Below are 15,614 nucleotides of genomic sequence, written 5' to 3'. Positions count from 1 at the left end.
TTGTGGTCATTGAGATTTGTCCATCTATACAGAATGGCCTCTTATCCTCAGGTGTCCCAACACCGTTCACACACGGGTTCCTGTGTCCACTCCACGTCGCACACACTCAAATAAGCCGGTGTCCATCTGCTATGCCATTTTAACCAATCTATTTACTGTACAAGCCACACAGCCTGGAAGAAGCATGCACTTCTCCAGTGAGCTATCATTTGCGGTGCAATTAGTATGATAGTATGGTGTATTTATATCCTGTATGTGAAAAACCAGAGATGGGCAACTTTGAGGGTGGGGGCCACAAAAAAATCTGAACTCGTGACTTGCGGGTCCACACGTGCAGTCAGAGCCAGCCCTAGTCAATTGGGGAATTTTGTTGAGCACCCCACCTTACGAATAAAACATTGCTATGGGGCAGGGAGAAGATGTAACAATTTTATAACACAGTTCCTGCAATTTTACTAATTTTACCATAGGGTGGAGAGAAATATTTGTAGTTTTGAATATGAGAGTGATTAACAAAATCAATGGGGAACCCTCTGTCGGTAATTTGACCATGATTACTACACGTTTAGATAGCTGGCTAGACTAATTTACCAATCTAAAAAATATTAGCTGATTAATTGGGCTAATTGAGTGACTGACAAGTGAGTGAAAAAACTCTATGCACTATCAAATTTGGAAATTGCACCGTGTGTGTTCTACTATTCTGACTTTCAACATCAAATTCAGACCCCAACTGAATTCCACAAAAGTGGGGGGCTGCAAGTTGCCCATCACTGTGCAAAACCATCAGGATCTAGAGGTACCTTATGGTGACCTCCACTGTTCTTTCACTTCTGCTCGTGTCTAAACTCCAGGGTGCATGACTATGGAGATTTGATTTGATTTGGATATCTTTTAGTCCCCATTTGGACTAATCTTCCAAGAGTCCTTAAACATTAAAATACAATTTAAAATATGAATACATTTCCACATATAATACACTATTACAAACATACATAATATACTAACATAATGACCCAATAAATACTCAATCTAAAAAAGTATTGATTCTTCATCTACTATAGTCCCACAACATTTCTATGTATTATATTTACATCGTTTTAAAATGTTTAAATGTACATATTGAAAGGTTTCTGGTTTGCTCAGTTAGTTTATTACATTTCTTTATTGCTCTAAATCAAAATGTTATTTTTCCTATTTCTCTTTTCTGTCTGGACAACGCATAGATGGTGGACAATCTATTCCTAGTATTTACGGAATGTCTGTCTCTTACCAACTGAATACCATTGTGAATAGAACTTTTAAATGATGTATATTATTAAATAAAATATGCATGTTCCTTTCAATTATCTTATTGATTGATGACCAACCAAGAACATTGCGCATGACTGCAACAGAGGAACCATATCGCCACCTTAAAACAATCCTTACTGCTTTGTTCTGTGCATTCTGCAGTCTCCTAGCTTCACTTGATGATGCATTTCCCCAGACCACCGAACAGTAGTTCACCTGACTCTCAATTGATGCTTGTGTTATTTGCTGAATCATTTTTCCTGATAAATATTTAGCTATCCTTCTGATTATGCATGCTGTTTTAATATATATATATTTTTTTTACATAGATTAGTTAATTGAGAAGACCATGATAAGCAGTTGTCTAGCTGCACTCCCAATAGTTTGGTTTCTGCCACTTCTTCAATTTGTACTCCTCCCATACTTAATTGCATCCCATGCTGTTTTGGCCTTTTCCTAGTGGAACAGACCAACATAACTTTGGTTTTCTTGGTGTTTAAAACAAGTTTGTTTTGGCAAACCCACTCCCTAATATTCTCCAAATCTCCTTGTAAAGCTTGCTGTACCTGTTGAACCGATTGTCTTGCTGCATACATTGTAGTATCATCTGCAAATATAGTAGCTTGAGTTTCAGCTAAGGCATAGGGAAGGTCGTTGGTATATATTAAATAGAGAAGTGGCCCAAGGCAGCTGCCCTGCGGTATTCCACTGTTTTTTGTTAATGTTTTTTTTTTTACATAGATTAATTATTTGAGACGACCATGATAAGCAGTTGTCTAGCTGCACTCCCAATAGTTTGGTTTCTACCACTTCTTCAATTTGTACTCCTCCCATACTTAATTGTATCCCATGCTGTTTTGGCCTTTTCCTAGTGGAACAGACCAACATAACTTTGGCTTTCTTGGTGTTTAAAACAAGTTTGTTTTGGCAAACCCACTACCTAATATCCTTCAAATCCCCTTGTAAAGCTTGCTGTACCTGTTGAACCAATTGTCTTGCTGCATAAATTGTAGATCATCTGCAAATATAGTAGCTTGAGTTTCAGCTAAGGCATAGGGAAGGTCTTTGGTATATATTAAATAGAGAAGTGGCCCAAGGCAGCTGCCCTGCGGAATTCCACAGTTTAACACGAGGGGAAGAAAATGAACCATTGATATAGGTGGACTGTTTCCTGTCAGTTAGATATGACTGTACCCAATTCAATGCTACCTCCTTAAAACCATAATGTGTTAATTTTGTCAAAATTATTTCATGATCAGCTAAATAAAATGCTGCACTGAAATCTAAAAATAGTACACCCACAAACTTGCCATTATCCATAGCATTGGGCCACTGGTCAGTCATGTCAACCAATGCAGTGGTCGTGGAATGGTTTTTGCGATAAGCATGCTGATTGGCTGTAATCTGATCATTCCTTTCCATGTACTCCCATATTTGTCTACTCACAATACCCTCCAATATCTTACTGAGTGTAGGGAGTAGACTAATTGGTCGACTATTGGCAGGAGTAATGGGTTCTTTGCAGACTTTCGGGAATAGGACACAGTTTCGAATGCTTCCATACATTTGCAAACATCCCCTTTTCCAGTGACCAATTAAATATGTATCTCAGTGGAACTGCAATCTGGGGAGCAGCACAGCGAAGCAAAAAAATTGTCCATAAGACCATAACCTGTAGATTTACCATCACGTAATGACTTCAATAGGTTTAACACCTCCTCCACTGACACCGTTTGCAGACTAAAAGAGCAGATCTTGCTGCTCATAATATGATCATCAATCCATTGGACAATAGCTTGCTTGGAAGAATGCATGTTTACCTTGTTGCTCAGTAAATTCATTTTCTTTGTAAAAAAAATCTGCAAAATGATTGGCAATATCAACTGGTTTTGTTATTATTCTCTCGTCAACCTCCACACTAGATGGGCATGATGAGATAGATGTACCAAGTAAGCCCTTAACCGTGTTCCATAACTTTATAGAATCGTTTTTACAATCAATAAAAGCATTGTTGTAAAACTGCTTTTTCTTTCGATTTGATTTAACTGCATAATTACGTAATGTTCTATAATTCTGTTCATCAATTTCTAATTTTGACTTGGCTGCTAAGACTTTTGCCATATTTCTTTGAGAAAAAGCCTCGCCCAGTTCATCATCAAGCCATGGAGATGGACAAGCACCAACTGTACTCTTTCTTATAGAGAACCCTTTGGTAATGTGGATGAGGACTAATGTCTGGATGGAATCTTCACTATCTCTAAACCAGAACCACTGCTATTTGTTATGATGGCTCTTGTCTTCACTTTATTATCCTTCATAACAATGTTCATAAGAATCTAATCATCATGCAAAGGCCTATTCTCTTTATAACTGAACAAAAGCCAACTCTCTATGGTTGCGTTTACACAAGCAGCCCAATTCTGATCTTCTTTACACTAATCTTTTCATATCAGCACTTTTTCAGCACTGATCTGATTGGTCAAAAGAACAATTAGTGAGAGAAATATCAGAATTGGGCTGCCTGTGTAAATGCATATTATTTTCACTAATTCAGTTGCATCTATTTTCTGAGGCTGCCTATTCCTCAAATGTGTAACATTTAAGAATGTCTACAGTTGTAGCTGTTCTATTTCTTTAAGGCAATCCGGGTGCTTCTGACATCATCGATGTTGGTCAATGGTGCGTTGGGAGTAACGAGAGGGGGAGACAGAACTCTGATATAGACGGCCATTCGTATTGAAGCTTCACACGGACTATCAACAGGGAGTATAGCCGATGCTGAAGGAAAATTGGGGTATGAGAGCCACCAGAATCCGTTCCCATCCTTCGCTGCCCGGGGCCCAGTCTGACTGACATCCTTCGGATCAGCACCGCCACTGAACCACCTCTCGAATAAACCTAATATCGTGTGAGTAGTGTACGGGGGAACCGACGAAACCAGGGGGGAAAGGGAACTTGATTCGACCGAACCGGAGTCTTGTATTCAGGAGCGTCGCAGAGGGGGAGGGGGCGAATAGAGATGGCTATCACTGGAGAACATAGGGTAGGTAAGGGTGCGGCTAGAATAAAGTCAACATGATACATGATCGTACACACTGTCAACTATTTGTGAAGTTTGAAGGTATTTTAAATGGTGTGAATGACTGGTGCATGGTTGAAGCGGCAAGCGTATTCTCGGGCTTCTTGCTAGCTAGGCACAACCACTGCTGAATACGGACAGTTGGTATTGTCACAGTAGCAACCTTTTGTTTGAAGTGTACGGTAGATGTTATTATTATTGTAACCAGTTCGACTTTTGAGTGCTCGTAAATGTCACAACTATTCACCCTAGTTGAGATGCTTCCCTTTTGATTATTACCAACGCAGCGACAGCTTTCTAAAAGGTTACGTAAGAAGATGTTTAGTTGGGTTGATGATACTCAAATCCGTAAAAGGATTTTGTCCATGCAAATGTTACATTTAACGTTGCCGTAACTAGTTAATACATTAAACACCTAGGTGAAATAGACTGGCATTATGTAGGCCTAGTTGTATTGTTTCTGAAAAAAATAGTCTCTTTCCATGTGGTTGTGAAATCCTCCTAGCTTTTTGTAAAGACAGAATTCCTCTTAAAGAGAACGCATTGTAATTCTATGTAGGTTACAGGCCCACACTGATGAAATGATTCAAGTCAGTAAATGCTCTGTAGTGTTTCATGGGAGTAGTGGTAATGGTTGAATATTGCAATACATGGTGCCGGAGTGTATGGTTTACACTGTAGTTAGCAGGTCCTGAAGGTTTCCTACCAAAATATAAAGCCTGGCTCTGAACTGTGATCTATTGATAAAACCTCTCACATGACCCAGTAGGATGAATCAACTGCTAAATAATTAATGTTAGGCCTGAGCTGGGTCTCTACAGTTAAAACCCTCATGTTGTAATGAAACCTAACCCTGTATTAACCCTAATCCATCTACTACCATCACATCTGTATTTCTGTGTGTCACCTGATGCCTCTTCTGACAACACTATAGGCAATGGGAAGAACCTCATGCCAATTTTTGAGAATCATTTCCGGGAAGATATTTGGTCCCCCTTGGTAGTTTAAATATGCACAACTAGTCCTGCACAATTGATTACTTTTTACATTCCGGAATTGGAATGCCCATTGCCACACAACTGAGTTTGACCGAAAATGCTTCTTCTCAAATTTCCTCATTCTGCTCTGTCATGAGCTACTTGCATTTCCAAAGTATTATGTTGAGAGGAAGTAGACCTGTAATCGTGGTGAGGTATAATGTGGTCAGTGCTGTAGGATGGCCTAGGCTTAATCATAGGAAAAACATGACACGGTCATACACATACAATGAAAAGCTCTATAGTAGTTTAGTAATGAAAACTGACAGAATAATGCTTACCATCTGTATGTACTACATTGTCAACTGAGAGAGATAGAATAAGCTTTTCTTAGGCCACCTAAATTAGTGTGGTGCTCTATAAATTATGCCTCATATCCTTCTCCAGGTCTTGCTCTAAAGTTCATTGCACAGATTCCTTTGTGGGCTTTGACACACATACAGCCCACGCAGCAGCGTCTTTGCAGTGGCTGCAGAATATGGCATGGTTGAGCGGGCTAAATAAATGATGATCCTGCTCCAGTGTCACGTGCAGTTTGGCTCAGAAGACTCGCTTCCTTCCCTCCCTCGTGTCTGACAATGTCTACTATCCAGGCCCCAGCTGACTCTGGAGAGCTCTCCCGGGCCCTTCCAGGGAGATATGTTGTTGCTCTTTCTCTTGTCTGTCTTTCAGGCCTCATCTTCCATATTTCCCTCTGTATTTCCCACTTTCTCTGTACCACCTCAGCAGCCTTACAAATGTTATCATGTAGCCTATCGCTGGAATCCAGACCGCTGTCTGCTAATCAACCCGCTCAAGCTACACACTCACTCAATTAGTTTAGTTTGCAGTTAATGGTCGTCCTGTTTGGAATGTGTAAAGTGACCATTGTAAGACGGCCTACCGCTGGTTCAGGAAGAAATGTTCCATTAGTCAAAGTTTGCGTTCGATTCGAGATCTAGTGAATTAAGTTGGATTTGTATCGTTTCTTTTCATTTGCAAATTAGCCTATGCCAAGTGTAAAATATAAGACTGTACGGTCATGGTTGCCTCGTCTGTTCTGTGTCCATAGTGACCTTTCAACACCATGGATCTGAGAGTGGGGAACAAGTACCGACTGGGACGGAAAATAGGGAGTGGGTCCTTTGGAGACATTTACCTTGGTAAGTGGAAGTGCTCCATCTCCCTCTGTTGGCATTTCTCTTCTTCCTTGTCCTTTTCTCCATTTGCCTCTGTCTACTGGCCTAGTCCCCATATTGGCTTTTTTCCTCCTCTTAGCCGTAGACTTTCTTTCCATTCCCTGGGTGTTCAACCGGAGTTTCTTTCCATGTTCATGGTTCACAAGTTGCTTCTGAGCCGAGCCCTGGTGTGTGTATGCACTTCCTCAGGTGCCAACATTGCCACCGGCGAGGAGGTGGCCATTAAGTTGGAATGTGTGAAGACCAAACACCCACAGCTGCACATCGAGAGCAAGTTCTACAAGATGATGCAGGGAGGAGGTGAGGAGAATGGGGGGGGGGGTGACTGAGAAGGAACATTAGTAAATGCCACATTGACACGTCTGAGTGTATTGGGATCAGTAAGTAGTGACTATCATAAATGGTCAAAATTAACCGGTTATTGCATTTATGTCATTTCAGAAGTATCATGTTCACCAAAACAATGTGTTGAGCACTGAAACTCTTTTGCTGAAGTTGTTGTTGTTGTATGACATTAGTCATAAAGGATGTATGCGCACGTAACTATGGTTAGATGTACACTAAAAGCTCATTATTTGTGCCTGCCTGACAGTGGGGATTCCCTCGATAAAGTGGTGCGGGGCAGAGGGAGACTACAACGTCATGGTGATGGAGCTCCTGGGCCCCAGTCTGGAGGACCTCTTCAACTTCTGTTCCCGCAAGTTCAGCCTCAAAACGGTGCTACTGTTGGCAGACCAGATGGTACAGAACTTCTATGGTGTCATCTTTTCCCCTCAACGTTCATTATGCTGTTTGTCCTCTATACCCTTTACCAGTAACTCTCTTGTCTGCTGTCCTAACTTTGCTTGTGCTGCTGTGTAGTCGTATTACTCTTCTATACTATTTGGCTGTCCTTTCTCCACTTCCTTTCCTCATTGTTCTTCCTTTTGCTCAGATTTGTTCTGTTACTGTTGTTCTGTTAATACTATTATTGTTTCTGTTTTTACCGATGTTGTGCCCCCGAAAGGCATTGGCTGTTGGAGGGTTTAAATGACTGTTAGCTTACAGTAATGTTTCAAGACTTACAGACCATGCCAGCAGAGCTTTCTGTTGTCTCGCTTCTCCTTTTCTTCTGAAACCCCTCTGTCCTCCCCAGATCAGTCGCATCGAGTACATCCATTCCAAGAACTTCATCCATCGTGACGTCAAGCCCGACAACTTCCTCATGGGGCTGGGGAAGAAGGGCAACCTGGTGTACATCATCGACTTTGGCCTGGCCAAGAAGTACAGAGACGCCCGCACACACCAGCACATCCCCTACAGGGAGAACAAGAACCTGACAGGCACTGCACGCTACGCGTCCATCAACACCCACCTGGGCATCGGTAAGGGACTTTTTTTTAAAATCACCTCCTCCTGTTTGGCTGAAGTATCTACATGTCTTTATGAATGTGATTTCATTTTACCCTCCAATGCTCATGCCTAATGTAGTGACTACTGTCCCCTTGTCCTTAGCTTACATATTTTGATACCACTCGTTCCTGTCTGTCCTAAATAGCAAATCATTCAAACCTGTCTCCTGTTCTTCAGAGCAGTCTCGGCGTGATGACCTGGAGTCTCTGGGATATGTCCTCATGTACTTCAACCTGGGCTCTCTGCCCTGGCAAGGCCTCAAAGCCGCCACAAAGAGGCAGAAGTACGAACGCATCAGCGAGAAAAAAATGTCCACCCCCATCGAAGTGCTCTGCAAAGGATACCCCTGTAAGTGACTGCTAGTATCTGTCTGGGCTGTGACATTTGTATCAATGTGCGTGGACAACTATTTTCCTTCTCTATTGTGTTGTAACAAACATTTGCATATACCACAGTCTCTCAATCCTGGGTTTTTGCTCACCCTTCCCTTTTATTGCCATTGCTTGTCTGCAGCCGAGTTCTCCACCTACCTGAATTTCTGCCGCTCGTTGCGCTTTGACGACAAGCCAGACTACTCATACCTTCGTCAGCTCTTCAGGAATCTGTTCCACAGACAAGGCTTCTCCTATGACTACGTATTCGACTGGAACATGCTCAAATTTGTGAGTTTGCCACACCGCTCTTATTCTTTACAAGGAACTAAGTGCTACATTCTGTCTGTACACCAGGTCTCTCCAACCCTGTTCCTGGAGACCTACTGTCCTGTAGGTTTTCACTCCAACCCTAATCTTGCACACCTGATTCTAATAATTAGCTGGTTAATATAATAATATAATAATAATATATAATAATATAATAATAATATATAAATATATGCCATTTAGCAGACGCTTTTATCCAAAGCGACTTACAGTCATGTGTGCATACATTCTACGTATGGGTGGTCCCGGGGATCAAACCCACTACCCTGGCGTTACAAGCTCCATGCTCTACCAACTGAGCTACAGAAGGTAGAAGGTAGGTTGATAAGATGATAAGATGAATCAGGTTACAACTGGATGGAGCGAAAACCTACAGGAGGATAGCTATCCCAAAACAGGGTTGTAAAGCAGTGGTATACACTATCCATAGTGTCCACATAATCCGAATGATTTGGATGAAGTGTTCTATGTAGAGTTATGGGTTTGCTGTAACCTGTGTGGTCTCCTCTCAGGGTGCCAGTAGGACAGCAGAAGACGGCGAGAGGAGGGGAGCTGACGAAAGAGACGAGCGTATCGTAGGAGGCCCTCGGGGATCCGCTGCACGGGGTCTCCCGCCAGGGCCAAACCCGCCAGCTGTCAACAGAGTTAGGAATGGACCAGAGCAGGCCATCTCTAACCCCGCCTCACGGGTGCAGCAGTCTGGTGAGCACACACCAGTGCTCTTTTTAACTAGAGCTATAGTTGAATGGAATAGGAACATTTAGGAAATTATCCAAAAAGGGCCAATAGAGTGTGTGTGTGCGACTAACTCACTTCAGTTAATTACTGTAGCTCCCTTCTGCCAATCAGTGTAATTTTGTAAATGCCGTATCTCTATGGCAAGACATATCATTCATCCAAGTTTCGTCAAATTTACGAACGAACGGAGACCGAGCAGCAGAACACTACCCGATTTCATTGTGGGGGACAATGAAATAGCTTTTGATATAGATAAATCATTTTGTAACTGCATTGACATAAATGACGGTTTGCAGTCAACAGTTCTATTTCTAAATGGCCTTCTCCCTTGTATTCTTCCTCTTTCAGGGAACACGTCACCGCGGGCTATCTCTCGCGCTGAGCGTGAGCGGAAGGTGAGCATGCGGCTCCACCGAGGAGCCCCCGCAAACGTGTCATCCTCTGACCTCACAGCCCGTCTTGACCAATCCCGAATTTCCACATCGCAGGTACGCTAACGCTACCCCATCATGCATCATCACAAACCCTAAAACCCAGGTGCCATGCACCTGAGCCCAACTCCTACGACCAACTTTTTGAGGGGGAATATCAATTGGAAAAATGTCCACCCTTACAAGAACAAGATTACATTTCTTGTCAAAGAGTCAGTGGACTTCCTATTAGTGTTTAGCTTCTATATTATGTAGCATGCAGTGGGTTGATTATTATTTTTATATTGTGCCACAGTTGCGGCACTCACTTGATCACCCTCTTATTTGCACTCCAATTTTCGGAGTCCTTTGTTCTCTCAAATCAAATGTATTTATATAGCCCTTCTTACATCAGCTGATATATCAAAGTGCTGTACAGAAACCCAGCCTAAAACCCCAAACGGCAAGCAATGCAGGTGTAGAAGCACGGTGGCTAGGAAAAACTCCCTAGGAAGAAACCTAGAGAGGAACCAGGCTATGAGGGGAGGCCAGTCCTCTTCTGGCTGTGCCGGGTGGAGATTATAACAGAACATGGCCAAGATGTTCATAAATGACCAGCATGGTCAAATAATAATAATCACAGTGGTTGTCGAGGGTGCAACAAGTCAGCAGCTCAGGAGTAAATGCCAGTTGGCTTTTCATAGCCGATCATTCAGAGTATCTCTACCGCTCCTGCTGTCTCTAGAGAGTTGAAAACAGCAGGTCTGGGACAGGTAGCACATCCGGTGAACAGGTCAGGGTTCCATAGCCGCAGGCAGAACAGTTGAAACTGGAGCAGCAGCACGGCCAGGTGGACTGGGGACAGCAAGGAGTCATCAGGCCAGGTAGTCCTGAGGCATGGTCCTAGGGCTCAGGTCCGAAAGAAAGAAAGAGAGAGAGCATACTTAAATTCACACTGGATAAGACAGGAGAAATACTCCAGATATAACAGACTGACCCTAGCCCCCCGACACACAAATTACTGCAGCATACATACTGGAGGCTGAGTCAGGAGGGGTCAGGAGACACTGGCCCCATCCGATGATACCTCAAAGTCACCAAAAATTAGAATATGATCTGCTATGACTACAAGGTCCGATAGGAATTCAGGGAACTCAGTGAGGAACGCTGTATATGGCCCAGGAGGCCTGTAAACCGTATCTATAAAAAGTGATTGGGTAGGCTGCATAGATTTCATGACTAGAAGCTCAAAAGACAAATATTTTTTTCTTTTTTTGTAAATTGAAATTTGCTATCTTAAATGTTAGCAACACCTCCGCCTTTGCGGGATGCATCGGGGATATGGTGACTAGTGTAACAAGGATGTGAGGCCTCATTTGACACAGTAAATGAATCAGACTTAAGCCATGTTTGTCAGGCCAATCACATAAAGATTATGATCAGTGATTCGTTCATTGACTATAACTGTCTTTGAAGTGAGGGATCTAACATTAAGTAGCCCTATTTTGAGATGTGATGTATCACAATCTCTTTCATCGTGATACCTTTCCCCTCCCTTTTCTCTCTCTGCAGGTCAGCATGCCATTTGAGCACCTGGGGAAGTGAAACATTCAGTTCCACATGCACTGGATACTGACAGGTGAGGATGTCTCTTTCCCTAACACACGCAGGACTTGTACCTAGTTTGTCAGACAGTGTTTTCTTGTTATTTATCACCTATCTATACATCTGACAAAATACGCAATCTTCCCTTGCAGGGCTTCAAGAGATCCTTTGTCCCAGTTTTGTTTCTGTTGTGATTTTTTGCTAATTGGACAAATAAGTGGATCTTGGAGGAAAGGACAGAGAATCATAAACTGATGAAAGGATGGCAGTTGGTCAAGGACTGCAGGAATTTCTCCCCTCCACCCTAACTTTGATGGGATTAACCTGGCCTGTAATAGTACGAGGATAAGATAGTGAATAACCCCCTCCTCTCCACTGACCCATTTACCCCATGGTAGCTTGGATCATGCACCCCCTGCCACACACCTTTGTCCCTCCCCCACTATTCTCTGGGTGGCTGGCAGGTAGAAGACTGATTTGGGGGTTGAAAAAGACAAGCTGGTGCTCCTTTGCCAAATATAGTTGCGGGCACAAACACGTTCCAAACCAAGAAAAGGTCAACTCGAAATTTGGGCTTGTGTGGATTTAGCCATTTCTGTTTACACCGCAAAGAACACACACACAAATGTACCCATGTATGTTTTAACCAGTTAACTTATAGAATAGTAAGGGGCTGTACTGATTGGTATGATTTACTGTGCATATTTTGTGAATAGATTATATTCATTTGGTGGGAGTCCTATTGAGGCTTGGGCAATTTTACTTTCTTATTTGATGTTTTAACTCAGAAAGGAAAGGTACAGCTGGAGAGAAGGAATGGTGAGAAGGATGGCGAGATGGGTGGGTGGTAGATGAAGAAAGGAAGAGCAAGTGAACATTAGCTGAAATTCTGTTTGGTTCTTTTCCCCTACTTTACCTCTTACTGAATTGCTAATTCTTCACTTTAGCCTAGCATTTAGGCTACTTCAACCCACTTTGGAACTGATGTTGTCCAAAAGCCAACACCTCACACAATGATTGAGGTGGACATGCGTTTTCTACCCTTCTCCAGCTTTTATTTATTCACCACCTCATCCACACTTGTTTTTTTATCCTCCCTTTTTTGCCCACTTTGGTCTCCTTTTGATTTGTGTTCTTTGGTCGTAATATTTGGTAGGTTGGTAGGGTCAAAGCAACCATGCTTATTTTAAGACTGCAACACTCTTAAGACATGGGAGAATCACAAGCTTTCTTAATGTATTTGACCAGAGACTGCGATGAACAAGTTGGCAAATGATGGTGGCTATGATTTTCATGATTTTTCTTAACGCCAACTTTGACATTTTATTTTAATGTTTTTCTTTTTGTAGGTCTGATGGGAATGGATGAGCTCTGTTCTTGATTGAAGGGGGGGTGGCGCATCAAGTGCAATGGCTTTTTTATTTTTTTACTTCACTGTAAATATTTTTTATTTCTGTGTAAGCCAAAATGTGGTTGGTTGTTTTTAAGGTGTAATGTAGAAAAATAAATTCATAAATTGCAGCTGGGGATCAGTCATTTTTTAAAAATATATTAAGTACTAAATTGGGAGGGATTTTAGAAACTTTTACATCGCCAACTGGTTCGTGTGTGTGTGTGTCGTCAGAAGTGTAGGTCTGGTGCATGGACTCTCAGAATTCCAAAGGTCCCCTGTTAAAGATCACAGGGCTGCTGGGGACAAACTGCAGGCTATACATTTCTCATGCCTCATTATTTGAGATTGTCCGTCTCGCTGTTCTTTTTCCGATACTCCATTTTGTTTCTCTTGTGTACGAGGAAGCTCTTGGAAGTATTGCACTTTTTTCCTATTTTATTCCCAGAAGTTTGTTCATAGTCTGAGAATGTGTCACTACTCTCCCCATCACTCCACTCAAAGCATTTCCTGGAGGACCTGATATAGGGCTGTCTACTTTTTTTTTTTTTTTTTACAAAAAAAGCACTCTTGAAAAAGGAGATGTTGACGTCATCAGCGCCTTCTATTGCAAAATAAGAGGTCCCTGGATGTCATTTACCAGCACCCTTGATGTCATTGATAACTGGGACTTGGAAGCAATCACAGTGATGTCAGTTTCTGGTAATGACCTGTGTTTGCGACGTGTCCCTTTGGCAAGCCAGTGTGACCCAGTGGCAATGTAACTACGGGGAGGGATAGCGCTGGTCAGGCTATGGGGAGTATACACCTTATGTATTGTGTACTGATATCTTGTACAGTTCTTTAACACACTAACTTTATTTACAACAGTATTTGTGTATATTTTATGACGTAATAAAAAAATAAAATGTCCTCACTAGTAATTTGTTGAAATGGCTCTATTCTACTTCAGTTCTATGCACTTGTGTTGTGTACTGTTTATTTTTGTAGCTGTACAGTCGTGGCCAGAAGTTGAGAAAGACACATACATTTTCACAATTCTCCTGCCTCAGTTTGTATGATGGCAATTTACATATACTCCAGAATGTTATGAAGAGTGATCAGAGGAATTGCAAAGTCCCTCTTTGCCATGAAATGAACTGAACCCCCCCAAAAAAATGCATTTCAGCCCTGCCACAAAAGGACCAGCTGACATGTCAGTGATTAACTCATTAACACAGGTGTGATTGTTGACGAGGACAAGGCTGGAGATCACACTGTCACGCTGTTTGAGTTCAAATAACAGACTGGAAGCTTCGAAAGGAGGATGGTGCTTGGTATCATTGTTCTTCCTTGGTTACCTGCAAGGAAACGTGCCGTCATCATTGCTTTGCACAAAAAGGGCTTCACAGGCAAGGATATTGCTGCCAGTAAGATTGCACCTAAATCAACCATTTATCGGATCATCAAGAACTTCAATGAGAGCGGTTCAGTTGTGAAGAAGGCTTCAGGGCGCCCAAGAAAGTCCAGCAAGCGCCAGGACCATTTCCTAAAGTTGATTCAGCTGTGGGATCGGGGCACCACCAGTACAGCGCTTGCATGGCAGCAGGCAGATGTGAGTGCATCTGCATGCACAGAGAGGCGAAGACTTTTGGAGGATGGCCTGATGTCAAGAAGGGCAGCAAAGAAGCCACTTCTCTCCAGGAAAAACATCAGGGACAGGCTGATATTCTGCAAAAGGTACAGGGATTGGACTACTGAGGACTGGGGTAAAGTCATTTTCTCTGATGAATCCCCTTTCCGATTGTTTGGGGCGTCCGGACAAAAGCTTGTCTGGAGAAGACAAGGTGAGCGCTACCATCAGACCTGTGTCATGCCAACAGTAAAGCATCCTGAGACCATTTATGTGTGGGGTTGCTTCTCAGCCAAGGGAGTGGGCTCACTCACAATTTTGCCTAAGAACACCGCCATGAATAAAGAATCCTCCGAGAGCAACACATCCTCCGAGAGCAACTTCTCCCAACCATCCAGGAACAGTTTGGTGACGACCAATGCCTTTTCCAGCATGATGGAGCAACTTGCCATAAGGCAAAAGTGATAACAAATTGCCTCTGGAACAAAACATTGATGTTTTGGGTCCATGGCCAGGAAACTCCCCAGACCTTAATCCCATTGAGAACTGGTGGTCAATCCTCAAGAGGCGGGTGGACAAACAAAAACCCAATGCCTTTGACACTTATGAAATGCTTGTAATTATACTTCAGTATTCCATAGTAACATCTGACAAAAATATCTAAAGACACCTAAGCAGCAAACTTTATGGAAATTAATATTTGTGTCATTCTCAACTTTTGGCCATGGCATGTTATTGTATCTAAAAGGGGACCATTTGAAAAGACTGGAGGAGTGACTGGGTCTGAAATGCTTTTTTTCAAAATTCAAATTAAATTGTCAATACAGTAATGAGACATCTCAGTACATATTTATAAAAGTCATTACACTTGAATACATGAACATGTCAGGATTAATAAACATTTTACATTCAATTTGCAGATACATTTTTAAAAGGATCAGGGTTTACATTTTTAAATTATGTAAGAAAATATTGTTCTTGTCATTGACTAATTCTATAGATTTTAATTAATATTTAAGTAAAACATTTCTGGTATGGATATATTACTGAAATTGAATGGAAGAAAGCTTGGTTGGCCCTTAATTTCTTTCACTTTGACACACCAATCAACTTTAAAATGGGGAAAATATTATCCACTTGTCACAAAAAATAGTATGTTTTGTGACAAGTTATTTTGGA

General features: G+C 42.0%; 1 protein-coding gene across 2 annotated transcripts; it reads left to right on the top strand.

The window, feature by feature from the left end:
- The first annotated feature begins 3,974 nt into the window (after nt 1-3,974).
- On the top strand, nt 3,975-12,954 carry LOC123999165 (casein kinase I-like). Of its 2 annotated transcripts, none has more exons than XM_046304651.1 (11): nt 3,975-4,201; nt 6,461-6,551; nt 6,777-6,887; nt 7,180-7,328; nt 7,723-7,951; nt 8,157-8,327; nt 8,493-8,641; nt 9,193-9,382; nt 9,767-9,906; nt 11,401-11,467; nt 11,586-12,954. In XM_046304651.1, the coding sequence occupies exons 2-10, from the start codon at nt 6,476-6,478 to the stop codon at nt 11,431-11,433; spliced, it is 1,248 nt and encodes a 415-aa protein (XP_046160607.1). In that variant the 5' UTR covers nt 3,975-4,201; nt 6,461-6,475; the 3' UTR covers nt 11,434-11,467; nt 11,586-12,954. The 2 variants fall into 2 exon arrangements, with proteins under 2 accessions (XP_046160607.1, XP_046160608.1); XM_046304652.1 differs by lacking the exon at nt 3,975-4,201 and adding an exon at nt 4,206-4,336.
- Nucleotides 12,955-15,614: the final 2,660 nt, after the last annotated feature.

The sequence above is a fragment of the Oncorhynchus gorbuscha genome, linkage group LG16, assembly GCF_021184085.1.
Source record: "Oncorhynchus gorbuscha isolate QuinsamMale2020 ecotype Even-year linkage group LG16, OgorEven_v1.0, whole genome shotgun sequence".
Taxonomy (NCBI): Eukaryota; Metazoa; Chordata; class Actinopteri; order Salmoniformes; family Salmonidae; genus Oncorhynchus; species Oncorhynchus gorbuscha.
The sequence above is the reverse complement of the archived record's forward strand: the minus strand, read 5'-3'. Positions and strand labels throughout refer to the sequence as shown.